General features: G+C 44.0%; 5 protein-coding genes across 5 annotated transcripts; 4 read left to right on the top strand and 1 right to left on the bottom strand.

The window, feature by feature from the left end:
- The first annotated feature begins 3,959 nt into the window (after positions 1 to 3,959).
- ppp1r27a (protein phosphatase 1, regulatory subunit 27a) lies at positions 3,960 to 6,303 on the top strand. Its single transcript, XM_068749583.1, has 3 exons — positions 3,960 to 4,666; positions 4,884 to 5,034; positions 5,506 to 6,303. The coding sequence occupies exons 1-3, from the start codon at positions 4,279 to 4,281 to the stop codon at positions 5,618 to 5,620; spliced, it is 654 nt and encodes a 217-aa protein (XP_068605684.1). The 5' UTR covers positions 3,960 to 4,278; the 3' UTR covers positions 5,621 to 6,303.
- Positions 6,304 to 6,445: 142 nt separating this feature from the next.
- On the top strand, positions 6,446 to 9,444 carry mcrip1 (MAPK regulated corepressor interacting protein 1). Its single transcript, XM_068749584.1, has 5 exons — positions 6,446 to 6,767; positions 7,394 to 7,487; positions 7,646 to 7,749; positions 8,548 to 8,652; positions 8,739 to 9,444. The coding sequence occupies exons 2-5, from the start codon at positions 7,480 to 7,482 to the stop codon at positions 8,801 to 8,803; spliced, it is 282 nt and encodes a 93-aa protein (XP_068605685.1). The 5' UTR covers positions 6,446 to 6,767; positions 7,394 to 7,479; the 3' UTR covers positions 8,804 to 9,444.
- Positions 9,445 to 10,230: 786 nt separating this feature from the next.
- alyref (Aly/REF export factor) lies at positions 10,231 to 13,155 on the top strand. Its single transcript, XM_068749704.1, has 6 exons — positions 10,231 to 10,562; positions 11,919 to 12,080; positions 12,174 to 12,321; positions 12,441 to 12,504; positions 12,586 to 12,772; positions 12,858 to 13,155. Exons 1-6 carry the CDS (start codon positions 10,326 to 10,328, stop codon positions 12,870 to 12,872), a joined length of 813 nt encoding a protein of 270 aa, XP_068605805.1. The 5' UTR covers positions 10,231 to 10,325; the 3' UTR covers positions 12,873 to 13,155.
- A 1,582-nt stretch (positions 13,156 to 14,737) lies between these two features.
- Positions 14,738 to 22,129, top strand: arhgdia (Rho GDP dissociation inhibitor (GDI) alpha). Its single transcript, XM_068749505.1, has 6 exons — positions 14,738 to 14,798; positions 19,072 to 19,267; positions 19,640 to 19,723; positions 19,905 to 19,975; positions 20,091 to 20,154; positions 20,392 to 22,129. Exons 2-6 carry the CDS (start codon positions 19,078 to 19,080, stop codon positions 20,586 to 20,588), a joined length of 606 nt encoding a protein of 201 aa, XP_068605606.1. The 5' UTR covers positions 14,738 to 14,798; positions 19,072 to 19,077; the 3' UTR covers positions 20,589 to 22,129.
- A 17-nt stretch (positions 22,130 to 22,146) lies between these two features.
- On the bottom strand, positions 22,147 to 25,375 carry cdr2l (cerebellar degeneration-related protein 2-like). Its single transcript, XM_068749503.1, has 5 exons — positions 25,291 to 25,375; positions 23,927 to 24,039; positions 23,623 to 23,771; positions 23,255 to 23,419; positions 22,147 to 23,157 (listed from the first exon to the last, which is right to left on the bottom strand). Exons 1-5 carry the CDS (start codon positions 25,367 to 25,369, stop codon positions 22,239 to 22,241), a joined length of 1,425 nt encoding a protein of 474 aa, XP_068605604.1. The 5' UTR covers positions 25,370 to 25,375; the 3' UTR covers positions 22,147 to 22,238.
- Positions 25,376 to 26,185: the final 810 nt, after the last annotated feature.

Here is a 26,185-nt window from a genome sequence, read left to right as displayed (position 1 = left end):
GTGCAGGAATCCTGATAATGAGTTGTTTCTGTACAGCCCAGAGGTACCTGGGTTCAGATGCTCATTTTTGTCCTGTGCCAACATTTAGACAGCGCATGAGCAATTCTATTTCATTTGGAACAAAGATCCATCTCCTGGCAGGCAGCCTGTCGAGTCGATTCACCTCCACCGGTCTGCACCTGTTGTTGTTCAAGTTCACATTAAAGTCATGGCATTAATTCATGATTTTAAATTATGCTAATGCCTGCTTTTGACCTTTGAATCTGATACAGCTGTGACATAACTCTAAGACTTTTCTGCATCAGGAACATTTGGATCTGTATAATAATTAAATTCAACTGTCAGATTCAAAAGTTGATACAGATTTGACAGCTGTGTGATAAAAGGAGATGAAAAGTCAAAGGTGAAAGAGAGGTGGCAAATGTATCATTTTATTCCCAATCAGCTCAACCCCCAAAAAAATCATTATGTCATCTTGACTGGACAATTTGTAAGTTCAGGATTTTTTTTTTGTTTCCTCACTTTTTCCATCTTTCTCACGTCTCCTGTTCTCATTATATTTCCCCCAGCATATATTTCATCCTCTGTTCATAATCAAATCGTTCTGCCTTCTATGTGGTTGATATACTATCAGCCGCTTATTGTCCTACTGAACATACTTCAGTTTATTCCTCATATTTCTTTGTTCTATTTGCTGATATTTTACCAGGACCATAAACATCGAGCTTTAACCGCCCACTTCCCGTCACCTGCTGGCCGTCTGCCTTCATAAGCCTGATCATTTCTGGCTTTGCATCTACCAGCTGTGTCTGTGTCCACGTTTTTCTTTTTTTTTTAACTTCAACCCTAACATGGAGAGTTCAGCCACGTAAGAAGCATGGGAACCACGACTGTCATGCTGTGCATGTGGGACCAGATGGCAGTTTGGCTCGATTTACTTACAGCTGGTGTCATGTGCTGGTCCGTCTCTGTGCGGACTACTCATCTGTTTGTCATTTCATCGAAGAAAAAAACGATCTGATACTCTGGATCCACAAGCCGATATTTGTTTTTAATACTCCTGGTGTCACTTTAATCATCTTATCATGGAGCCATATTTAACATTCTGTATATCCTCAATATTTGAGAGCGTAATTTGAATACCCGTTTTTGTGTTGCGAGTGAATATCACCCAACGTTTTGTGGGGATCCAAACAGAAACTCATCCAAACTGTGTGTATAGCCCGATGATCCAGGTGCATTCATATGTGGGCTGTGGAGAACGCACAGGACCCGCTCCTGTTGTCACCAGAAGTGGCCGCATGCATCCTCTTCAGTAGGGTGCTTTCTTAGAAACAGCCAGTCCTCAAAACTGGGCAGTGTTTTTTGCAAAGGCAAAAAAGGCAAAAAAATTCCCACTAGGAGTCGCGACAACGCTGTGAAATTACAGTGTGTTTCTGCACGTGAAAGGATTATTTGTCCCAGATTTTCCCAGATACACATGAATTGTGTTGCACTTTTTAAACATCAGTGTTAATATGCACAGCAGCTGCCTCCAGTACATGTTGCACACAGAAAATGTGTTTTGCAGTTCTTATTTTTAGTCTGCAGCATCACCACCACACCACCTACCTGCATCACAACAGTCAGATGCGCGTGAAAGCACAGCTTCCTTTTCTGTAACATGTACAGACTAGTGTTAAGCTTCATTGACAGATCGCTATTACAATTGTGGTTTGTGTGGCTTCGGCTCAATTGTCTTCAGCAGTTTGTCCTTCAGCACCATTAGGTGTAGTCATCGGGCCACACAAGCCTGGCCCCTGCTGGAGCAGTCTGACAGACTGTCAAGCATATTTTGCTAATAATAAGTCAGAAATACCAGCACAGAGTTTAGATGTCCCTTCTCGTCTATGTTTTTCTGACCTCATTCTGGATCAGATCCAGAAGACGTTTTGCATGTCTGACCCCTTTATGGCTGTGACTTTTGGTCAGTAAATTGCATAATTCCGAATCTTCAAGTTCAGGTCAGAATGCATAGTTTACAAGATATGATTTTTTGACAGATTTTTGAATCCATAAATTCATTGCAGGAATTCTCCTCAGTGAACTGTTCTTCCCTTGCCCATAACAACAGCACTGAGAATCGTTCTAAAGTACCCAAACCAAGTTCTGCTAACACTATTAAGGATTGTCCTAACATCACAAATGCACACACGGAGACCTTAATACCTGATGGATCATTTATCTTTCATCCTTGTCCTGTTCCTATGCTGCGAGCATTCACATACTCTTACTTCATTTTATCTTGCCATTAGCTGGAAGCCTGTATCCGATTATGCCCACTGTTTAGAGAGCGGATCTGAAGGGAGGTAATGAATAATAAATCTTGCTGACATTCAGCACTGGGGTTGTCTCTTACTGCGACTCAAATTAATTGATCATCCTGCTGGGATATTGTGAGTTATGGGATCTCCCTCATTAATAAGTACAAAAATGCTTCAATTTTCTGTGCAGGTGCATTTGACATACAGTAATTAAGTATTTGAATTAAATGCATTGGACCTGCGGAGACACATTAGAACAGCTTTAAATAAAATCAGAAGTCAAATTCTTGATCAAAGTCATAACTTAAGTGCTTGCAGTTCTGTTGAGAAATTAAAAACCTGAAGATGGCAGCTCCACTATTTCCTCTGCTACAGTGGCAGCCCCTGAGAAATGCCCAAGGCCTCTTCCAAAGGTTTTGGATCCAATTACAAACTGCTCTGCCCATCTCAGAACTCTAAGCACAGCTGTTGTCAGCAACACAGTGTTACAGCTCTATTCAAATGCATCGTTTTGTCACTTTGTGATAAATCCTTATTGTTCTTAATCTGTGAAGCTTTATTAAATCAATAGGATTTTTGCCCTTGGGGCATCATTCTCATTTAGGAAGTTTCCTTGTGTTTATTTCAGTCAGTGTTAAAAGTTCAGTTGTCGCAAATAGCTGCCTTTCTGGAAACCATGTGACTTCTCTGTGGCATGTGAGGGGAGTACTTAAATATTGCCCTCTCGGTTGGTGCAGAGTACACTGCCATGCATAAACTCCTCAGAAAGTGCAGTTAATTGGTGTATCTGGTTATGATGAAAAGGGCAAGTGTCACATGATGAACCTGCAGGTCAGCAGAGATGCTGGGAAGGAAATGCATGTGGAAAGAGCTGAAACCATTCCACAAAGATCCACACATTGTACTAAGAATAAAGAACGTACAATCATTTGATCTCAATTTCTGTTTCTCTTAGGGATTCATTTGTGTTTTTAAATCTTTGAAGACATTTCCCCTCTAATCTAAGAGTTTTGTTCAATTCAGAAAGAAGGAAGTATGTTTTCCTTCTTTTTTAAGCCAATTATATTTGTCTTTTTTTAAAGGATTGCCATGACCTTAATGCTTGAGAACGTACAAAAACAAATTCTAATGCCACTTGTGTTATATTGCACCATCAGGTATGATGTAAGCACACGAATCAACAACTCGTGTTTAAATGACATCATGTGCTGTGGCTGTTTGTTGTTTATTTATCCTGTAATATATATATCTCTCATTAATGGTGACAAAAAAACAAGATTTCTACTAAAATTACTGCTGGTAATAATCCGAAATAAGAAAGTAAGTAAGTTCCAAGCGACCTACAGTATGCATTTGAGGTAGAATATCACTCATCTGGCAATGTCTAACTATGCAAACTGTATTTTTGTTATTTAGATGTTTAAATGGGAAGATGTTTGTCTTCAGTAAAACTCAAAGAAAACGTTTTGGCTGTCAACATTTTTTATGACCCAGGGTGGGTGCAACGTCAACAGGCATGTGACTGTTCAGAGGGAGGCGTCAGCCATGGCCACTCATTTCTCAGCTGAAGACACCAGATCTTTAGCCTTAAAATAGCCCCACAGATGGTATATATATATGTAGGGGTGCTCTTCCACTTGCCCCATTGGACAACGGGTTGGTGCAACAGCAAACACACTGTGCAAGAAAAAAACAACAACTTCAAACTCAGATGGGAGAGTTTCACAGCAGATGACAATGATGGGATGGTGACTGAATCACAGTGAAGTGAAGCGAGGATTTGTGAACATTTTGTTTTCTACTGTAACAGCAGGAGATTCTGCAGCAGGAAATTAAAAGGATAATAAGCAAGCAAAGAAGGTGGATAACGGACACATCGCAAAAAGGATTTGTCTTTTTAATTGCATAATCTTTTGGATTTCGCCCTTCCCTCCTTCTGGGCTGGCAGGAGGCAGAGCCGAAAATCACTGCAAGGATGAAGTACAACTACCATGTACCAGTGTCAACGTACTCACGCAGCTTACAGTACATGCCTACAGACCATGCCGCTACTCACTGCACCCCCTCACATTGCACACCAACACACAACGCGTCCTCGCACACCTCTACAACAAAGTACACCCCTGCACAGCATAACACCACGCGCATCCCTTCTTACAGCAAAGTCTCACAGTACAGTTCAACTCAGCGCACACAAACGGCGGTACAACCTGCGCCTGTAATACCAGTCACACCAGCAAAGAGGACTGTGCACTTCCCCAATGACATCATCTTCCAGGATAATGTGAGGCGAGGAGATACGGAACAGATCGGTCGGTTCATAAGGGCAAGGAAGGTTCGTGTTGATACACTTTTCCACTCAGGTGAGTGAAGTCTCCACAGCTGTCACTTTTTAACTTTTTAACTTTTTAACTTTTTTCAACATTTTTAAATAATAACTAAGCCTAGTGCCAGCCAATGAGGGACGAGGCTACAGAACTGTTTGCAAGTTAAATATTGACTGTTGTTGAACTGAATACATGACTGTGTGTAGCAGGATTCCACTATTGCTGCACACATCTGATATAGTTTCATGTACAGGTATGGCAGCGCTGCATGAAGCTGTGCTGACAGGAAACCTGGAGGTGGTGAAGCTGCTGGTGAAATATGGAGCTGATGTTCATCAGAGAGACGAAGATGGCTGGACGCCGCTTCACATGGCCTGTAGTGACGGCTACCCAGAAATAGCCAGGTAACAAATTACTTTTTTTATTTTATTTTATTGTGAACTGATTGTGCTCAGTGATTGCACAGTAAAAAAAAAATATTTGAAACCATGGTAAACGTCAAATATGAACGATTGAAACATCCCTCAAAGAGTAAAACGAGGCCACCTAATTGTAGTTACGTTGAAAAGACGACATTCAAATGACACTTATAGTTAGAGTCTGATCATTGAAAACAACAATAAACAAAACAAAAAGTAACATCTTTAAGCAAGAAGGACAAACATTGGAACGGAGAGAATCCACATCAAAAATATTAGGGTTAGATTTTGTTTTTATTTGGTTGAGTCCATAAAGAGAGAACTAAACTATGTATCTTAATACCATGAAATACCACTTATGTTTGTAGTGATTGGCTATAACAAAGATGTATGATATAAAATGTTTTCTTTACATCTGAAAAACCACAATTTATAGCTGTTTCATGCCTAATCCAGGTACCTGCTGTCAAAGGGAGCCAGGACAGAAGCAGAGAATGAAAGTGGAGAAAAGCCTGCAGAGCTCATCGACCCAGACTGCAAAGAGCTGGTCAAACTATTTGAGGCAATTTAAGTTAAATCGTGATTCTGTTTTCTTAGTTCCAAATGTCCAGGATAAATTGCTACAAGCATTTCTATTTTGCATTTTATCCTTAAAGTAATATTATGTACATTTTGTTTTTATTTTATTTTATTTTACATTATTCTTTGCATTTATGTATTGCCATAGTGCCACTGTCTATATGCCAAATGTAAATCAATGTATATTTCACTGTCATCATTTTCAGAAAAAAATGCTGTAATACAATACCAATGGAGTGTCACTTCAAAATGTTCTCTTGCTATGAATTGTGCCTTTCTAAAGAAAATTAGATAAATTCCTACACTCATGAACATTTCAAGTATTTTTAATTGTGTCATTGTCAAGCAGCCAGGCACTGCATATTGAAATCAAATATTTTTTGCATTATAGTGGGAGTTATATATCCTTACTGCTGGGCAGAAAGAGGATCACATAAATTGATTGATACTTAACTGATGGTCAGAAATACATAAAAAATAAAAATAGAAATACGTTGCTTACGATACACAAACACTTCTACCACTGCAATATTGTTTCTTACTGTACCGTATTGCTGTTTGGGATTTTTGTAGAAATACTATTGCCAATAATGAAAGTCTTATAATTTCCTCAGCAATTATTATTTGTATATGTTTTCCTAAATAAAGTAGCATTTCATAAATATGACACTCATATATTTATTTTGTGTTGTGTAGTCTTGTGTTTGACCTATTACTGTTTCTAGTGCTTTGAATTTTGCTAGCGGTGGTTTGATTAAACCTGATTATAAAAGAAAACTGACATCCTGGATAAGGTGTAAAGCAATATAACGAATTGAAATACAATGTAAATCAAAAAGATTATTATCTATGTATTTCATAAAACAGGAAAAAAAATCATTTTTAGAATAAAGTGAAATGAGAGTCTGTCATACTTAGTCTTCCATTTGTTGTTTTATTAAATAGTTGTTGTTATTAATAGTAGTAGTAGTAGTGATATTATTGATTGACTGAAATGCGAGTAATAGCTGCGCCTGACAGATGTGAAATTTGTTTCACTTCCGTATTTACCCGGAAATGATTGGTTGGCATTGGCAACGTTTTCACCAGGTCTGACGGCGTACTGCATACAGAAAATTGAAGAGACGAAAAATAAAAAGGTTTGTTGAATGTATTAACACGGTCTGCTTTGCTAGATTTCTTTTTTATATATAAATGCCGAGTGTCTCTCTGATATATATATTTATATATATATATATTTGTACCCAATTACGCCCGCCATATATTAGCTTGATGCTAACGTTATTACACATCATTAGCTAGCTAACCGGCTAAAGTTAGCTGAAATTATTGTGTCAGCAAATCTGTAGTTAGCCCTCCCACGGGCCAGAGTTATAAGAGCACACATATGTTTGAATTTATAAAGTGAAATTTAGTATGACTTCATTTACTGGGTTGAGTTCTGTAGCCTGCAGCTAACACCGAAACCACCGAAGTGAAACGTAAACAAAAGCCCCTCGGCTGGCTAGCATCAGTATGTGTTTATATCTTTCCAAAGCATAGCTTACCGCAGGTGGAGATAAATACGTTAACGCAGGTACAACAACTGTGTGTTTCCATTACTTATCATAATATTTAATTATCAATCAGTAGTAATACGGCTAACAAATTTAACTGTGTGGGCTAACTAATAGTTAATTAATCGATGTGATGCAGGCCTGTATTTCGCCATTTCGGTATTCATTTGAAGTGGGGTGCTATGATATACATTTCTTTATACTGGTAGGTTTCAGCCCAGGCCCTGTGAACCTTTGGATTCTTCAAATACACTCACCATAGAGGAGCGAGGAGCAAGTGAAGATTGCAAACAGAATGACTAGGTCTGTAAAAAGCACATAACTACACAGGTTCAAATGGGTCAGGTGTAAGTTTGTACTGCCTTTGTCCTGACACTTAAGTTTTATATGTGGAGTTTTGTTTCCAGACTGTTTTTACTAATTTAGCTGTTTACACATTTATGAAGCTCATCTGCTCCCAGGATGGTGAACAGTTACAAGCGGACTTCAAGCCCTCGATCCCCGACTAACAGTGGGGAGCTTTTCACCCCAGCACATGAGGAAAATGTGCGCTTTATACATGATAGTAAGTACACATTTTAATATCTGCTTATCAGTGTAATATAATTTTATCATATAGTGTAAGGATCTTATCTCAGGATCAGAATAATAGGCCTCTCAAAAATGAACCAAATTAGTTTTTCCCTGGAGCCTAGGTCCAATTAATTTTCCTGTTGATTCAACTGAAGACACAACAGAAAAAAGCACAAACTGTCTCTTTATTCTTCAAAACACATATTTACACAATTAAGTGGGTGCTTGTTAGGTCCTTTATGGGTGACTTGCCTTCTGCTGTCTCATAAGAGTAAGAGCATTGAGGAAATGCAAGCCCAAAAACAAATGTGGCCATGATTGGATTATGTATTTTGTACATTGTTGAAGTAAGAACTCATCATTCTTTGTCTGTGGGATGTTAACATAAGCCTTGTCATATTGTTAATCACACATGTAAACACATACATGCCAATTTCTAGTTGAATTGATAGTTGATCATTTTTTGTTCACGTTTTGCCTCTCATTCAAGAGGCTTCTTCAGTTTTGAAGGGATGGAGAGGAGTTCCAGACATTTAACATACTGGGTGTGGTCAAGGTCTTTAACTCACAAGGAGATTTGTCACATAGGCATGTGGGCTGTGGGCTGTGGGCTCCCACCTTGAGGAAGGTGAAGTCACCTGACAGTCGTTCAGACGATAGTCATGCAAATAAGGGGAGGGAACCCTGAACTGCAACTCCAGACACTTCACTTCACTCTGTCCTGTTGTCATGCAGGGTAAGACACAATTTCCTACATCTAATTTGAGCATTCTTGTCTTTTCTTTTATAGCCTGGCAATATGTACTGAGAGACATCAGATCGACACAGAATAGTGAACGCAATGACCGTGGACCACAAGAGTATGTGGAGAAAAACCCAAATCCTAATCTACATTGTAAGTTACAGTGCAATTTAACGGTTAATGGTTTAAATTATTCCAGCACAACCAGTTGACAACTTTTTTTCTGTGTGCTAATGCAGCTTTCACACCAGTGGACCTGAGTGACCTCAAGAAACGCAACACACAGGAGTCCAAGAAGTCCTAGTCTTTCTGATGATGCTCCAGTTGCTTTTATCCACCCATTGTCCTTGAGAACTTTTTTCCATCAGCCAAATCAGCCCTGTTGGCCCTTTCAGCACAGAATATCATTTCTAAACTCTGGACCATTACCATCCCCATCGCTTTCTTTACCCTCAATGAGTGGCTATGAAGAAAAGAAGTGGGATTCCAGGGAGCACCCCCCCCCCAAAACCATTTAATATTTATATGTACATTCTTTATGTTGATGGGACTGATGCAAGCATTTGTCAAATATGCTGACATCTGATGCTGAGGAACAAACTGTTGATACTCGCCACAGGACACAAAGACTCCAGTCTTAAATACAAACCCTGTTTTCTTTACTACCTTTTATTATTTGACTTTGGAGGAAAATGCAAAAGGGCTGACTTATTTTTATTTTATTTTATTTTTGTATTTTTTTTAAGTAGTTTGATCAGTGAGATGTAGAGGAAAAGTTCTCATTGGAGACATGTGATGAACAAGATTCACAAGCCAAATGCAATGCAGAAGGCCAACATTTTTATTATAAATTTCAAGTAGAGAGCTCCCAGAGAATGCGTCCCCTGGTTAACTTCCCTCCGTTAAGCCTTGAAACAACGTGTTGAATAAAAGACTTACAGTTTTCCTGCTTGTGTTGATCCTCATAAATATTGCCAACATATGGAGAAGGTACCCAAAATTTTGCACTGGGAGAATGAATGTTATGTTCAAGTTTTCAAGGTAATATACATGGATTGTTGTTGAAATCTTGGTTGTATAATGAACTGACAGTCAGGTACCACTTTCATTCTGTTAAGAACATAAAAATGAGTGAAAAACAGTTTAATTAAATTGCTTACATACAGTAAATGTATACCCAGCTACAGATATTGTTACAGCTTCAGGTGATCGTTTTCACAATCGATCCATCACTTATCAAACAGGAATAACAGTGTAATTAATGAGGAAAATGAACTCCTTCTTACAGCTAATGAAGCCTATGCAAATAGCATATCTACCCATAGATATATAATGTTAAAGATGCATAAAGTAGTTAATATTCACATTTAAGAAGATTAAAACGCAGTTTGAACTTGCTCATTTGGCAACCAAAACAGTAGTATGTTATCTTTATGGTAACTTTTTGCTTTACCGCGTTAAAGCATTTAAAATGTGGCGCAAAGCTTCAAACGCTCATATAAGTAACACTGTATCATAATCAACTTATGCAAATGTATCAGCGCGAATGAACTAATGACAAAGTACATTTTTGGATTAGATATTGTAAGTACTGTCTGTAGTGGATCAGAAAGAGACGTCCCGGACACGAACGCACGTACGTGATGACGTAGTTAAACGTGGTGCACGCACTGAACAAGATTGGCTATATCCTCAAAGGCTTCATACGCCGAGTCTCAAGTCCGTGCAGCGAGCGCAGCGAAGGAAGAAGTCAGAGAGGGACCAATCTAGCCTAGGGTGTATTTTGGAATCTTTTGCGGACAGTTTAGTGCAACTGGAGCAGCATAATGGCCGACAAAATGGATATGTCTTTAGACGACATTATTAAACAGAACAGGCAGCAGAGAGGTGGAGGCCGGGGAGGAAGAGGTCGAGGCCGCGGAAGCTCAGGCGGCCGGGGAGGAGGCGCAGGCCGCCTTGGAGCCAGCGGCGGATTTGGAGGCCGGGGAGGCAGCGGATCCTTCCCCATGAGGAGTCGTCAGAACCTGAACCGCGGTAGTGGCAGACCAACGCCTTACAGCAGGGTATGAGAAAATTAAAGGAATGGGCAGAAAATGGAAAATCCTTCGCCAATCCTGAAAATGCCCGGTTAACGTCCTTCTGTTATCCAGCAGGCTTGCTAGCTAACCATCTAGCCAGTTTGCTAGTCAAGCAATTGATTGCTGTAACCGCCAATTGTCCCTCATGGGAGCGCTCCGGTTTGCGGTTAAGCATTTAATGGAAATAGTTTGCCTATTGTAGCTCCTCTCCTTCGACCCATGTGTTTTACATCGTTTTTCCAAGAAGAGGCCTCTGGAGAGTGCGTTCGTTAGCCCTACTGGCTAACTTGCTACAGTCGGGCCTTGGCGGCGCCATTTTGAATCCAGCATCTTAAATTTCAGCTAATCGTCCACGATCGATAAGCAGGTCTCTTTCGACCCAAGTTTCATTATGATGGCGAGAAGAACCCTGCTTCGTCGAGAAATGTCAGCCTCAGATGATTTTTTTTTCCACATCTCTTGGGAATATAACATCCCGCGTACGGAGACCAGGTGGCCTTTTGTTCGGGAGTGGCTGGCTGAGTTTCACAACAAGGCCTGTTCTGGTGGCTGTTCGACCCATTGTCGCTGTACCTAGTGGATGGATCGGTGGACTTCAATCCCTCCCCCAGTAGTGTTGATAGGAGTCTTTACTCCTTAATTGTGAAAGAGAATTGTGAAAGCGACCCAAACAAAGCCCCAGTCAAAATGGCGTGGTCTCAAAATGGACGCTCTGATCGACGCTGGTTACGAGGGAGTATCTGGCCCTCGTTGCTTTTCTGATCCCAGCCTGTTTGTTTTTATGGACAATTTGCCCCTTCACGAAAGCCCCTTCTCGCCTTGATAAAGAACTTTTGAGCGGGCAGGAAGCCTTTGGTGCGACGCTGGAGGCAACACTGCTTCAGATGGCGACCCCCGCTGTACCCGAGGATCTGGAGAGCTTTTGGTGGAGACGCAGATGGCAAGATCATTACGGGCGACTTTGGTATCAAGCTGGGGTGGGGGGGGGCAACCTGCTTTGGGCTTACTTGAAAGCTCAATTTGTATTCTGTGTAGATGTACGCATTCTCTATGGTAAACTTTTTAATCCTTCAAATAGTGTGTATCGTTTGTAGAAGTAATTTTTCAACGTATCCTCTTGTTAGATTTTTTTTTTTTTTTTAATTTTCGGACCTGATTCACTTGCTTGTGATGGGGTGGGCAGGGAAAATGGGGGGGGGGGGGGACCCTCTCGGGAGTTGAGCACCCTGGCCCTTTTGGAAGTGGAGCCCCTGCTCGCCCCAACACCCAGCCGTGTGGACTGTGATTGACAGAGGCAGGAGGATCCTGAAGTCAGCAGGTGCGTTCTTTCATCTGTTGCAGCCGAAACAGCTTCCAGATAAGTGGCAGCACGACATGTTCGACAATGGCTTCAGCGGCTTCAATGGCTCTGCTGGCGGTGGAGGAGGCGGCGGCGGTGTGGAAACCGGAGGGAAGCTTCTCGTGTCCAATCTCGACTTTGGCGTCTCGGATGCAGATATTCAGGTATTGGAACTTTTGTTTTGCAGCATGTGCTCTGAGGATTTGTGCCGAACAAAGCCTTGTGACTGACAGCTGTTTCTATTTCGCTTGTGCTAGGAACTGTTTGCGGAATTTGGGACTCTAAAAAAGGCAGCGGTTCATTATGACCGGTCAGGAAGAAGCCTGGGGACGGCGGACGTTCACTTTGAAAGAAGGGCGGATGCCCACAAGGCCATGAAGCAGTACAACGGCATCCCGCTTGATGGTAGGTCAAATCGGGATCAAGTGCATAAAGTCGTTTGCCTGCTTTTATGAATTACGTTGTATAAGCATTAAATGTGATATTCATCAGTACGACAGCCCTAAAATAGTCTCTTTCTCTAGGACGGCCTATGAACATACAGCTGGTCACGTCACAGATCGACGCACAAAGACGACCTATGCAGGGGTGAGTGGGTCTGAACAAATGTAACAGGAAATGGTTATAGACATATTTATTGTAGTTATTGACGATTGCTCTTGTTTCCAGGTTAAATCGAGGCGGTGGCGGCATGAACAGAAGTCGTGTCGGCTTCGGGGGCATGCAGAGAGTACGTGGAGGTCGTGGCATAGGCGGTTTCAGAGGACGGGGTCGAGGCGGGCGAGGAGGTGGGGGCGGCAAGCAGCAGCTATCAGCAGAGGAACTCGACGCCCAGTTAGACGCCTACAATGCCAGGGTGTGTTCCGCTGTCAGTATTGTGCCTGTCGTTGATTACAAATATATCTGCAGTTTGTCTAAGTGCTTTTTTTTTTCTTTTCCAGATGGATACCAGCTAAGGGGTGGAGTTCTTGTGATTTGTCCCATCCTGTTTTCACAGTGGTGGTTGTTACAAATGTGTGGAATATTTTACATCTGGTTCTTGTGTTGTTGAATTTATCGTTCCAACCCGTATCTTTTAACTGCTCCAAAATGTTTTTTACCAGTATTTTTATTTTTATTTTTTTCTTTCGCAAGGAATTGTTTTGGCTGTAGGTAAATGTGAGTTGGGTTTTTCACCCCAATTCCTCCTTCTACCCCTGTAGTTGATGAAACTTGTAATAAAACCTGCGGTGCATAGTACCAAGATGTTTCTCAGTACTTGTACGTCCATGGGCTCAACCACCTGATAGCTCAGTCTCGTACTTTAGAAAATGTATGCTTGGATTTGTACATGGTTTTTAACAGTATAAAAAGTCAACCACAATCAAATGTACGTGTGTAAGCTTGAAAACATGTAATCGGAAGCATCGGTTCTTTGACGGACTGATGCATCTCCATGATGGGCTGTCTGATTCTGTAGAATAAACATTTGTGTGGGGCACCACTATAGTTTCTTTTTCTTTGTAATTTCAATGGCAGCAGCATGGTGGCGCTGTTTCTGCATGGTAAACCTTCCTCCCATCACCAAAAACATGAACATTAGTCAGGGTTTATGATGCCTGTCTCCCATGGTCTGTATAAGTGGCTGAAGACCTGTCTAGGTGGATTAATTAATTTTGGCACCGAACCTTCAGTGTTGTCTAGAAAAGAGAAGCGCCCGGGGAGAGCGCGAACCTCTGCCAAGCAGCTCATTCAGCCTTGTAATTGGACTTACACTGTCCACATGGTGATCTGGATCATCAAAAGGTTCTCTAAATTGTTCCCGCCATCTTTATACACCAGCCAGTAAAAGTGAGTCGGAGTTGTGTGTGTTTAACTGATTTTGGAAAATGTAAATTAAACATATTCCCTGACCTCATTCTGGATCAGACATTTTGCTTAATTGTGCATATTGAACACCTTTATGACCTTTATTTTTATCCAGGCAGGTGTCTGGATCGCTCTCAAAATATAATGGTATCCAAGTTAGACCAAGACCCATCTTCAGTCATTCATTTTTCTCATCAAAATCCATCCATCAGTTTTTTCCGTAATCCTGCTGACATAACCAAAAACATAACCTCCTTTGGGGAGGATGAGCGAGAAGGATGAGCTGAAACTTGAGTGGAATTTAATTGTAAAATGTCCGGACCCAGCGAAAGGAAGACGCGAGTCTGTGCAACACAGACCTGTTCGGCCTTGTCACAGGAAGCCGGAATGACGTCTAAGGCCCAAAACGTGAATTATTTCCACAATAAACACAACTTCCTGCTGGCTTTTCGCGGTAAAACGTTTTCTCGTTGAAAAAAATATTTTATTGCTTTTAAGTGACTCATTTTCTTAAAATATGACTCAAAATACCGAGGGAGAATGTTCAAAAGACACATTTGATCATGTATGAAAATGCTCATTTTGTTAATTACAGTGATTTTATCTGCTTTATTTACCTTTTACTCCATCCAGCATGTATATATGTGTTTGTCTCGAGGGTGGAGGATCTGATTTTCAGTTGCAAATTCGGGATAACTTTCCATTTTGTTCAGATTTTTTACAATATCTTCATTATTCCAATATCATGAAAACCGCCATTACTGAAAGTGTGCTTTTTGTGAATAACTTCTAAACTAATAATGATATCAATATGAATCCAATTGCTCAAATAAATATAGGACAATAACTGAGGTGCTTGGTGGAAGCTTTTTTTTTTTTTTCTCTGGTTCAGGGTTCCGATTTATTTTGAAGGCAGCAAACCGGATGTGTGTTGTGTTCTTTCTTCCGGGTCACACCTTTTGTCTCTGTCGCTTCACTTGGTTCCATTTTTCCGCAGTTCCACGAGAGAGACGAACCCTCCAGCTGTTACAGCGGTAAGAACTGATCAAATGCTTAATAAACTCGTTTTTCTGACGGATACAAACCGCCATGTTACATATGCAGAGCCGCTGTTGTGAAGTTAGTCGGTGTTCGGGACACCTGACGGTGACGTATTCGAAAGTTCCCCCATGAGCGTATGCTGCATTCATTTTATAAATAACTTACTGCGACTTTTTAAATTTGAGTTAAACATAAAAAACACTTGTAGCAGATATATTATTGTGTAAAACTCATAGTCCGTTATTTTCTTTGGGGAGGGGGGGTGAGTCATGGTAAATCTTCTGGCGGAAGTCTGAGCAGGACATGGAAAATAATGAGCGGGGTTTTTATTTTTTCTTCTTTTTTTATTCAAATGTGTTGAACTGCCATGTGATCGGAGGAATGTGTACTGCCACTTCCTGGAACCTGTTAAAAATTGAAATTGGCTGGTAGGTAGGGCTCGAGATGCACCTGTGTGTATATATATATATATATATCCTAATTAAGATGGACGATGTGCAACAACATAATTTCATTCGCCCACCTGGACTTGATAAGATAAATTAATTAAGCTGCTCAGGTGGCACAGGGACCGTCTGCAAAGTGCGAATAATGGAGAGCAAATAGAAACGATTGCATTTTTTTTTTAAATTTCCATTCTCCATTTCGGTCTTTCGCAGACGGTCCCTGTGCGAGTCCTGCTTGAACAGATTATTGTCCACCATTAGTGAGTGGACGCGCCTCCATCATGTCTTTTTGCAGGATGCCGCAGACACCGTGCACACACATCACTTATCGGCTGATATTCAAAATGTCACTTTTGTGCGCTTTGTGGTGTGTCTGAAAGACTCGCAGTGATTTCCTGTGGAGATAACCGAAATGAGCAGTCCTCCTTTGCCTTCCTGCTTTCCTCATAATGGTCTGGATGTTTTTTGTCACCCTTGTTGGACTTGAATGACTTTGGGATTGTGTATTTCTTTTACCGCCTCACATTTGCAGTTCTGGATTCTCGATATGGATCTTGTATAATCCACAGGACGATGAACTATTGATTAAATAGACTGCGTGTATAATTCTAATTGTAGGTGTTGAAGTCATTTGAAGTCCACTTCAAACACAAAAGTAGAATAGCACTCTGAGCGTAAACCTCCGCCAAGCAGCTCATTCCACTTGTAATTGGATTTACGTGGATCTGGATCATCATCAAAAGGTTCTAAATTGTTCTTGGTGTCTTCATACACCAACCATGGAAAGTAAAAGTGGAGTTGAGAATCTGTAAATGGGGCTTTCAATGTAAAAATAATATTTTGTTACCGGCTCCGTTCTGGATCCGATGCAGACGACATTCGGTCGTCATGCCACAACTTGGTAACGGCTATTTACATAAAAACATAATAGAAATGATTCTTAACATTCAAGTCCAGTGAGCAGGAAATCAAATTATCCAAGGTGAGGTTTCATGGAATGCGCCTTCCAGAGACTGACACGATTCTTTAAGTAAGAAAAAAAATGTCGTTGAGGCTGTCGCACTGGAAACGTTTGAAGGAAATGTTGCAACAAGAGCTGGCGCAACGCTCAGGAAGCCAACCGCATACAGAAATGGAGGAAGGTGCCAGGAGGTGAAACCGACAGAACAGTCGCAACAGTGTGTGTTCATTCTGCAAAGAAGAAGCCCAACAGAGGGGGAAACGAAACGGAGGCCGACTCTCTCCCGGGATATTTAAAACATATCTGGTGAGAAATCCCTCTGAAGGAGGAAGCGGCCAGAGGTTCAGCTCGGCTGTGTTCTGCTCTCACAGCAGCTAATGGGAAGTAAGAACACACTAAGTGCAGACAATTAGAGGCGATTGATCAGAAGCAATCAAACCTAGAATGGATGTAGCTGCGGCTTGTGAGGTCCCTGACATTATTGATCGGTCTAGGATCAATGATGTCACTAAAACAGAAATAATCAACCTGGAAATATCAGTCTGGATGTGACCAGCTTCACTTTGCGTTTTCATTTTCAAAAGCTAAGGTCAGGTCAGAGAATCCAAAAACTCGTAACCAAGTATTTGGAGTACTGTATACCTTTTGCCACCTTTGCACCTTTGGATCGCCCTGCAAACGGATCATGGGCGTTCGGCGCTCGATCTTTGCAGCCTGTATAATAAAACTCGCCAAACTGCTGCCTGAGAAGGAAGTTTGCAGCAAAGCTTCGACACTCAGAAATGGCCCGTTGGCAGACACACGACTTCCGTGTACGCTCAGCGGCGCCGAGCTGCAGCGTTCAAGGAGGACACGCACCCACAAAGGTGTAGAATAACACCCCCGCAGTGGAGGCAACTCCGCAAGCTAGTCTCTGGGGCCGATACCAGTGACTGGAGAGACGAGCGTCGTGAGCATGCAGGGACACTTTCCGGGTTTCCAGTTCGGAAATGTGTATCCTCGAGACGTGTCCTGACGTGCGTTGGACCGGACCACGCGGGGCGTTCCTCGTCACGTATCCCTCATGGATGAATTTTCTTTACCGCGCTGAGGCTGATTCCATGCTGGTTATATGCAGGCCGCCGCACAATAGCTAATGTCACACACACCTTTCTGTGTGTGGCCACGTAGCCACGTAGCTGCAACCCGCATTGTTTGAGCAGGGTTAGCCCGAAAGAATGCGCACCGCTATGGGCTGCATGGTGAAGTAAATGTTGTCGGTCTAATCTGTTTCACTCGGAGCACGAGGCTTTCGTTTGCTGCGTCAAGAATTTCCTACTTGGCTGAAATGTCATCCGGGAATGAGGTTACGTCTGTTTTCATTGTGTTGGGCAGGTAGAAACGATTTGGTTTTCCATGTGTCGGTGAATTTAGGCGTTACATACGAAGCAGTGCAGGAACCATCGTGAAGTCAAACGGGTGAAATTTACAACAAGATGAAACTCGTAGTGCAACATTTCTGCAGCGCACGCCGCTTTGCCCTGTGGGAAGGAGGCTAGCTTTATTCAACTTTATTAGGATCACCATGAGCAGATGAAATGAAAGTCACAATGATTACTCCCAGGATAAATTAATCTGTTGGGAGTTTCAAAATGATTAAAGCAATAATGAAATCTGTAATATTCCACACATTCCTCCATCAGGCAGGGACTTGGGTTGTGTCTCTGTTTAGATCCTGGTGGGAACAGCTAGTGGCTGTACTTGCATAAAATGTATGGCTTTTCATAAAGTAGCGAGTGTTTAGGTATTTCCTGCGTGTGTTTCACGTTTACATCTATGAAGGAGGTTTCTGTCTTTCCGTGTTAATACCTAAATAAGGACGATAAGATTACAGATTCAGAACACTTTATTAATCCCAAAGGGAGATTACTTTCCTTCCTGATGGATTTGTGCTTGATGCTTTCTGGGTGGTGACCCTGGTGCAGTAAACGTAAACTGTGGTGCTCCGTAAACACATTTAATGTCTGAAACTCCCAGTGTTTCTGTCCCCTGTGAACACCCAGCGCTGACGGCTGCACGGCGGCAGCCAGCACTTCCTCCCCCACGGTTTCGCGCGGGAGAAGGGTCAACCAACAGATTCGAGGAAGTGAGGAAACAACCGGTGGGTCGGCGCTCGAGGAGCGATGGCTTTGACGCAGCCGAGAATGTCTCTTTGCAGCAGGGGAAGCGTTTCTGCGTCCTCCTGACCAGAGACACGCAGCTCGACGGCCAAAAGCGTGCAGATTGCTCGCAAGACGTTTGAGTGCACAGAGGCTCCGCCTCCTCACTTCCTGTGTGGCTTGTACCCGACTGCGAGCAGCAGAAGAGGGCTGTCTGCAAAGAGCCTTGCCTTCACTGGGAGTGCTCACCTGGCTCCAGCACGCCGGCGCTGAAAAACGTTTATGAGCTCGGTGCACTTTGTCTTCCTCGTGGACTTTTTTTTTTTTTTTTATGTGCACAGATTGCGCGCGGCTCTGATTGTGTGGTATCGTTTTGCAAACCGTGCGGCTTCTTGCTCGGTTCATCTCAGATGAAAAGGCGTCGGCCGTGCTGAATAACAAAGCCACACAGGAGCTACACAGCTAGCGCTGCTGTGTAGCTCCTGTGTGTAGTGCTATAGCTCTCCCCCCCCCCCCCCGGATCTCTGATGATAAAGCTGCCCTCATCATGTTGCCTGCTCAGAATCAGTGTCCTTAACCCTAATCAGCCACATTAGCAGGTTAAAGGTCACTGTTACTCCTAACAGCAAAGTCAATAACAGAGTTCTGAAGCCATCACTGCCGTGTCTCCTTGCATGCTAACCAGCCCGCTCTTCTGTCCTTTTGTTTTCTCTGCGATTAGTCCACAATGGCCGACGAAGAGCCTACACTAGAGCAGCTGGCCGAAATGGCAGCAGCCAATCAGGAACAAGAGCCCAAACTTGAATACAAAGCTCCTGCAAAAAAGAGCTTGCAGGAGATTCAAGCCCAGGATGCGGAGGATGAGAGTCTAAACCGGTACAAGAAGGCGCTGCTGGGCCAGTCTGCTGTGCGTACCGGTAAGCCATTCCCGTTAATTCCCGTTAAGTCCCCCCGTCTCCTGTAAACCTCTGCAGAATATCTTGTCTCCTTTCAATTGCTTTGTTGTTCGTTCCGACAACAACGAAGCGAAGCCATTTGCGTGTTCGGGCGCCGGCACTTACTTTTCTGACTAATTGAATTCTCCAAACTTTTTATTCAGGCATTCCAAAGTTAAGCTATGCCTCAACGTTACGCATTAGAAATTCAGTCGTGGAATGTCAGTTTATGCTTGGACGTGCTTCATGAATGAGGCATCGTTACCTAACTTGGCGTCATAACGAAGGACAAGCGCCCAGAAGCTTGAAATAGCCGCGTCACCCTGTACATTGTGATCTTCCCCTCCGTTTCAGACGCCAACGTTCCCAACGTTCAGTTGACCCGATTAACTCTGGAGTGTGCAGACGCTCCTGAATGTATGTCCATCGACCTGACGGGTAAGTCGATGAGCTGGGTTTGCTGTAGGCACTCTGCCACCCGGTGGCCAGGATGATTACTACAGTTTGAGTTTCCTCTATCACGGTAAACTAAATGAGGAACTCGTCGACTGTTTGTTAGCCCTATATAAACCCCCTTGTGTTATATCTGGATGGCCCTGCTTGACGTTTGTTCCTCTAGGAAAGCTGGAGGACTTGAAGCCTTGGGTGGTGAAGGAGAAAGCCGAATACAAACTAAAGTTCAGCTTCATTGTGAGATACTTCCCTGGGTTTTCTTTTTTTTTTTTTTTTTTTTTTTTGCAATGTCGACCACAGCTAATGAAGAATATTCTGCAACAGGAAATTATGCGTTTTTTTCCTTTTGCAGGTCAACAAGGAAATCGTGTCAGGCCTGAAGTATATTCAGGAAACGAAGAGGAAAAGTATTCAAGGTACGTTGTTTTCTCTGTTCACTTCCTATGGCGGAGTTAAACGTGTCATCCTGAGATTATCAGGCTGAAGGTTTAGCTTTGTCGAGGCTGTTAATCATTACATATTTCAATGGGGTTGATGTTTCTGTGGCTGTTTAATAATGTCTAATCTTCTTAAATCGTCTGGCATTGACGATGTGCTCAACAGCTTCCTACAGCACCTTTTCTTTTTCTTTTATCTTCCTCTCTTATGGGCAGTTGATAAAACGGAATACATGGTTGGCAGCTACTCCCCCAGACCGGATGAATACCACTTCTCCACCAACCTAGAGGAGGCACCATGCGGCGTTCTCAGTCGGGGCAATTATGAGGTCAAATCCAAGTTCACCGACGATGACAAGCACGATTATCTCTCCTTTAAATGGAATATCTCCATCAAGAAAGATTGGAAGTGATTGATCCTCCAGCAGCAACTTCCTCTGCTTCGTCCTCCTCTCCATTTTTTTTGCTATTATTATTTCTGTCTGGATCCATCTCTGGTTTACGTGTTGATTTTACACGTTTTGCCTTCTCCATCCAGTGATGTCCACTATGTTGTTTTTTTAATTCTAAATTTCAATCACTTCATCATTCCTTTTCATCATTTAATGTTTTTTTTTCTAATAAATGGAGAAAGCAAACTTTACTCTTGGGGAAAAATCGAGTTTAAGATTCCCTCTGCTCTGTTCCCACATTTCCTCTTCCCTTTTTTCACGCATGTCTTTCTTTTATGCCTTTGAAACCATTGTGCAGGAAGCACTAGTGCTGCACGTAGCCACCGTGCCATCACTGATCACTGATCACGGCCTTCCTAAAGCCTCTGAGCAGATTATTTCTACCTCAGACTTGGTTATATTATCAGAATCTTTCGGCGCTATTTAAAGTGTGCTCAAACCGATTACTTTGTGGCTGTTTGTCTCCTGCTCAATGAATTTTTGGCCGTTGACTATCATGTGGCCTTAATAACTGCTCTCATCACCAAACCCTCATCCAGTTTCCACACTTCTAACGATCATGCCACCCGGACGACAGATTCTAAACACCTTTAGGCACACGAGTCTCTGATTGTAAACACCTTTCTCATTGCCATACATGTCAGCTGTAGCTGTAAATGCTGCTGCAGGTTGTAGTGCATCCAGCCCACTCCTGCATTGCATTCCATCATGAACCAGTGCGGAGACGTCTGTCCTCACGTGGACATGGACGGGCAGTGGACGCACACCTCTTGTCTTCGTGAAATGCTCCATTATGTCCATTCAGCCGTCATGAATCAATGGTTTGGCTCAGTGTGTGCCGCTTATCATCTACAGGTTACTGATCTGTTTTCACATTAAAGTGTTCAGACTGGGTCTCTAGTTTTCCTGTTCCTTGTGTGTGTGTGTGTGTGTGTGTGTGTGTGGCGGGGGGGCAATTTAATTTAAATGGTTTCTTCCATGAGCGCTTTCACTTTGGCCTGAAGATTTTCCCAACTTTTGAGATAAAAATAACGTGAAGGGAAGTTTAAACATTAAAAGTAGCAGAGATGGGGTAATATTATTGTTCCAGCTGTTTTGCCTGTTGGGTAACAAACATCTCTTAACGTGGTTCCCAGATTATAGAATTTAATTTCATGATCAAACATGTTTGTGTCTCTGAGAACAATGTTAAACTGATTATTCCCCTGTAGGTGTTTTTAAGGGAAACAAAACACATCAACAGCTTCACCAGTGGTTTTAATACATGTATAAGTAGGCAGATCTGCAAAACACAAAACTCAATGTGTACTCATTCATCCTCCAGCTGCTGCGTTGAGCTTCCTCCTCTTTTTACAGAAACGGGGTCCAAATGCTAGTTATGTTAAAATCAGGATTTTATTTTTTACTTCGTAAATTAATTAGCTGGCCTTTGTATTACTCTGTAATAAATGAACAATAAATGAAAATCATTCTTTCTGCATTAAATACGACATCACACTGTCCCCTGACGTTCTGGTTATTTGCCCTTTCATCCACCCACCGGGTCGTGACGGGTCAAGACGGCGGTAAATCACATTTCAGCGCTTGCGTCAGCAGCTTCCATGTTTCAGCTCACTTCTTACTCTTCCTGCTCTTGGTGGAGTTTATGTCGCTCTTGGTCTTCTGCAGGCGGGAGAAGATCTCCTTGAACAGGGTCTTGTACTCTGGCGCGTTCTGACTGAGCCGTTTGTCCACCTGCTCCACCTGCCTGCTGATCCCCTCCAGCGCCTCGGGGGTGGATGGCGTTTGAGGAGGCACGGCAAAAGCTCCTGCCGTGGAGGGGCCGGCGGACGCCGCGCTGTACTCCTTCATGGAGGGGTCTCTGGAGACGGGCCGGGAGGTCTGCACGCCGGCGTGGCACAGGCTCTCCTCGTGGCGCCGGCACTTCCCCAGCAGCTCCTCGTACTTCTCCAACAGGGCGTGATACTGCTCGTCCACCTCCCGCAGGATGGACATGCCGCGTTTGCGCACGCCGTTAGCGTGGAGGGCGTAGCTGCCCTGACGCCGGCCGGAAGCGTCGCGGGCTGAGATGGCGTTCAGCGCCGTGTCGCTGCAGCTTTTCCTCACTGCGCCGCCCTGCTGTCCCGAGCCGTCCGCCTCTGCTTCACCTCTCTCCTCCGACTCGCCGTCCTCCTCCGGGGTGTCTGTCTCGGGACCGTTATTCAGCAGTGCCTCAAATCCGTCCTCCATGCCCCCGATCAGACACATCCTGGACTTCCTCAGCTGCTGCATCTCCCGGAGCTCAGCCTCCAGCTCCCGGACCCGCAGCTGGCAGCCCTCGGCTCCCGACAGACGCTGCTCCAGACGCTCAAACTCCTGCAGCACGGCGGCGCACTCCCGTTCGGCGCCCTCCCTCTTGGAGCGCTCGTTGGCCACGGCCGCACGCAGGGAGGAGACGATGTCTCTCAGGCGGTCGTTCTCCTCATCCGCTGGCTGTCCGTCGGCGAGATCCACACTGCCTGGGTTGGCGAGCAGGAAGCCGTCCTCGTACCTGACCAAAAAAAGAAGTTGATTTTATACTTTACATCTACGAAGTTACATGGGACGCTGTCTGGGGTGGGAGGAGCTTCCAAGGACGGGCGAGTGACCTTGGCGCGGTACAGAGCTCTTTGAGGCAGGGAAAGGAGTGGACCGTCTTGCGCCTTTCCGTCTTCTCCCTTCGAACCCTCAGTTCTTCCAGAGTTCGCAGCTCGTCCACGCGAGATGTCAGACTGTCCACCTGTCCCTGCAGGGTGTGCACGGTGCCCATCAACCTGTGCACACACACACACACACACACACAGCCATGCAAAGCAAAGAGAATGAACAGAGGCGGCCATTGAAAGCTACTTTACAGACTTTAGACGACTAATGTGATTTGTAATGAACTTGAATCCGAAAGAGAAAGGAATAAGAGACTGCGTGGGAGGAGGACGGGGCTGGAGCCCCCCCCCGTTGTCCAGCAGGTGATGCCCACCTGTCTATTTTCTGCTGCGAGGCCTTGCTCTCCAGCAGCAGCTTCTCGTTGGTGATCTCCAGCTCTCTGGCGGTCTCGTCAAGCTGCTCGTACACCTTGGCGTGCTGCTCGTTTATTTCCCTCAGCATCTCCAGCTGCTTGGACAGGTACTAGAAGGAATGCAAGCTGAGTGTCGAAAGGAATCGATGGCTGAACAGATGCAGCCTTACCTTCAATTACTCTCTGCGATATATACCTCGAGGCAGAATCTGCGTTTTAAAACGTGACATTTCCTCCCGAGGACTTGTTTAAGAATCAGGCGTACCTCGATCTCTTGCACTTGCTCCTCATTGTTGACGTACATCTGCTGCAGGGAGTCCTCCAGGTCCTTGTTGCGTTCCAGCAGAGTCTTGCCGAGCTCAGCTGCCAAGTGCAGATCTGACGGGAGCCAAGGGAGAGGAAGCAGAATGCAGAGAGAGTTGTCGAGCATGTGAATCGCCTGCATGGCGTTGGGCTCATCGCCTCCGAGGAATCCTCCACACGAGGCGCTCGCTGCGGCTGAAGTGCACGTAGAGCTTTTTGAATGCAACCACTGAGTGTTTATTATGATTTAGCACAGTTTATATCAGCGCTTTGTCTGAGCAATGTCGTTATCCCGCCAAATATAAATGCTAAAGCGCGAGCACATTTTCAAAACATGTGTAAAAACATGAGTGTAAAGCGCAGACCTTTTTGAAATTGTGAAGGAAAACCTTTCCTGTTTGTCAGTAAAATCATTAAACATCTAAACACAGGACTCACTAGCGCCGTCGGTTAAAAGACGGTTCAGAAACCCGGGCGATCTCTTTTCGATGGCGACTGAGCGAGGAGCATTTTTAACAGGGACATGAGAGGCTGCAGGAGACGATTCATCCAACTTGAGTGGCGTTTTGAAATTTATGGAGGCATGACGTTCAGCGGGAGGAAGAACTCTGATGAGAGGCGATGACTTCTTATCTGTGACCTTTGACCCCACAGAGCAGCCTCAAAGTAAGCAGAGAAACCGGCTCCAGATCAGCGGATAAACAGTTTCCACAATGCCTAAGCATCTGAACAGGAAGTGAGTGAATCATCTCCACCGGCAGCCTCGCATCCTCACGTACCAAAAAACGAATGCTTTGATTTTCATTTCTGACTTTTTACAATAAAATTATTGTTCCACTTTTTTCCCGTTAATTTGGACGAACCTTCTTGCGTCTTTTACGTTGAGTGATTCTTCCAGTGATTCTTGCACCGCGGGGGGGGGGGCCCGACCGAGTCACAGCATCCACGGCCGACACGCGCTGAGCAATTGTTATGTAATACAAGAATACGAGCATGCAGAGGGGCTCTGATGAGGAAACCCATTACCAGACATAATCAATCACTTCAAAATGAACTATCGATGACCAACAATAATACATGAATACTCCCCCCCCCCCAAACAAGATCAGTGTGTTCACATCCGTCTGTCAGAACCTGAAACCCCCCCAGAGCCCCTAAACATCGTGCTTGATGCACGTCAGGGCGGAAGATGGAGCTGAGGAGAGACAGTAAAGGCAGCTGATGAAGAGGCAGCGTTCACGGTGCATGACGTCATGACGAGATGCAGCCATTCACCCCCACCCCACCCAGCGTACAGCGTGAACGGTTTGATCCCCCGCACCTCACCTTGCTCCAGGTCCCGCTGGTCGTACCACGGCTCCTCTTCCTCCGTGCCGAACTCCTCCATCCTCCCCGCACCGAGCATCGGTTCAGACCTCCTCCTGCACCGGCGGCATGATCGGCTAATTCATCGATTGGGCTCGAGCGGAAGTGACAACAGCGGTGCAGCCCTTTAAAGATCCAGATGACATTAAAAACCAGAACACCAGATCCGACTGTTCCGACCGACCAGGCCCGCAGATACGAGCTAGAGCAGCTGCGTGAGAATCCCGCACACAGCGCTTCTCGTGTTGCCCCCACCCGGCGCTGATGGGGCCGGTTGACAGTGGGCGAGGGCGGCGTGATGCGTTCGGGTGTAGTCGGAAACACTCGCGAAGGGGAAGGACTGCTGCTTGCATCTGACGTTGTCCTAAAAACATATCTCGAAGTGCGTAATTACGCACAGCTAATACGGTCTTCGCGCAGCGGAAATCCAACCGAAATTGAAAATAACATAAACAGTACACACATCCTTTGCTTGTTGATTTTCTCATGTATTTATGTTATTTATTTTTATACTATTTTGCACTTTGAGATTTGCTTTCAAATGTAAAGTGCGTTTAAAATAAAATGTATTCTTATAAATGTTGCTCGAAGTTGTCCAAGGGACTGCTCGGGGAGTTTGTGTGTTTGCCCAGACGCATGAACAATCAGAGGGAACATCGCTCCTGGGTCAGGTGGATCCGTGCTAAAATGCTCATTCCGGAATCACTTTCTTCAGCAGCGTGGCATGAAGTCAATAATCTGAGATTAGAATATATGAACGGAGGACAGTACGCGTTGGGAAACGGGCTGGCTCTGCATTTCCATCGTTATATAGTGAGGTAGATTAGTGAGGGTATAATAAGTGAGAGTATAACTA

Source organism: Brachionichthys hirsutus, chromosome 16, assembly GCF_040956055.1.
Source record: "Brachionichthys hirsutus isolate HB-005 chromosome 16, CSIRO-AGI_Bhir_v1, whole genome shotgun sequence".
Classification (NCBI taxonomy): Eukaryota; Metazoa; Chordata; class Actinopteri; order Lophiiformes; family Brachionichthyidae; genus Brachionichthys; species Brachionichthys hirsutus.
Note: the sequence above shows the minus strand (reverse complement) of the source record. Positions and strands in the feature narration are given on the sequence as shown.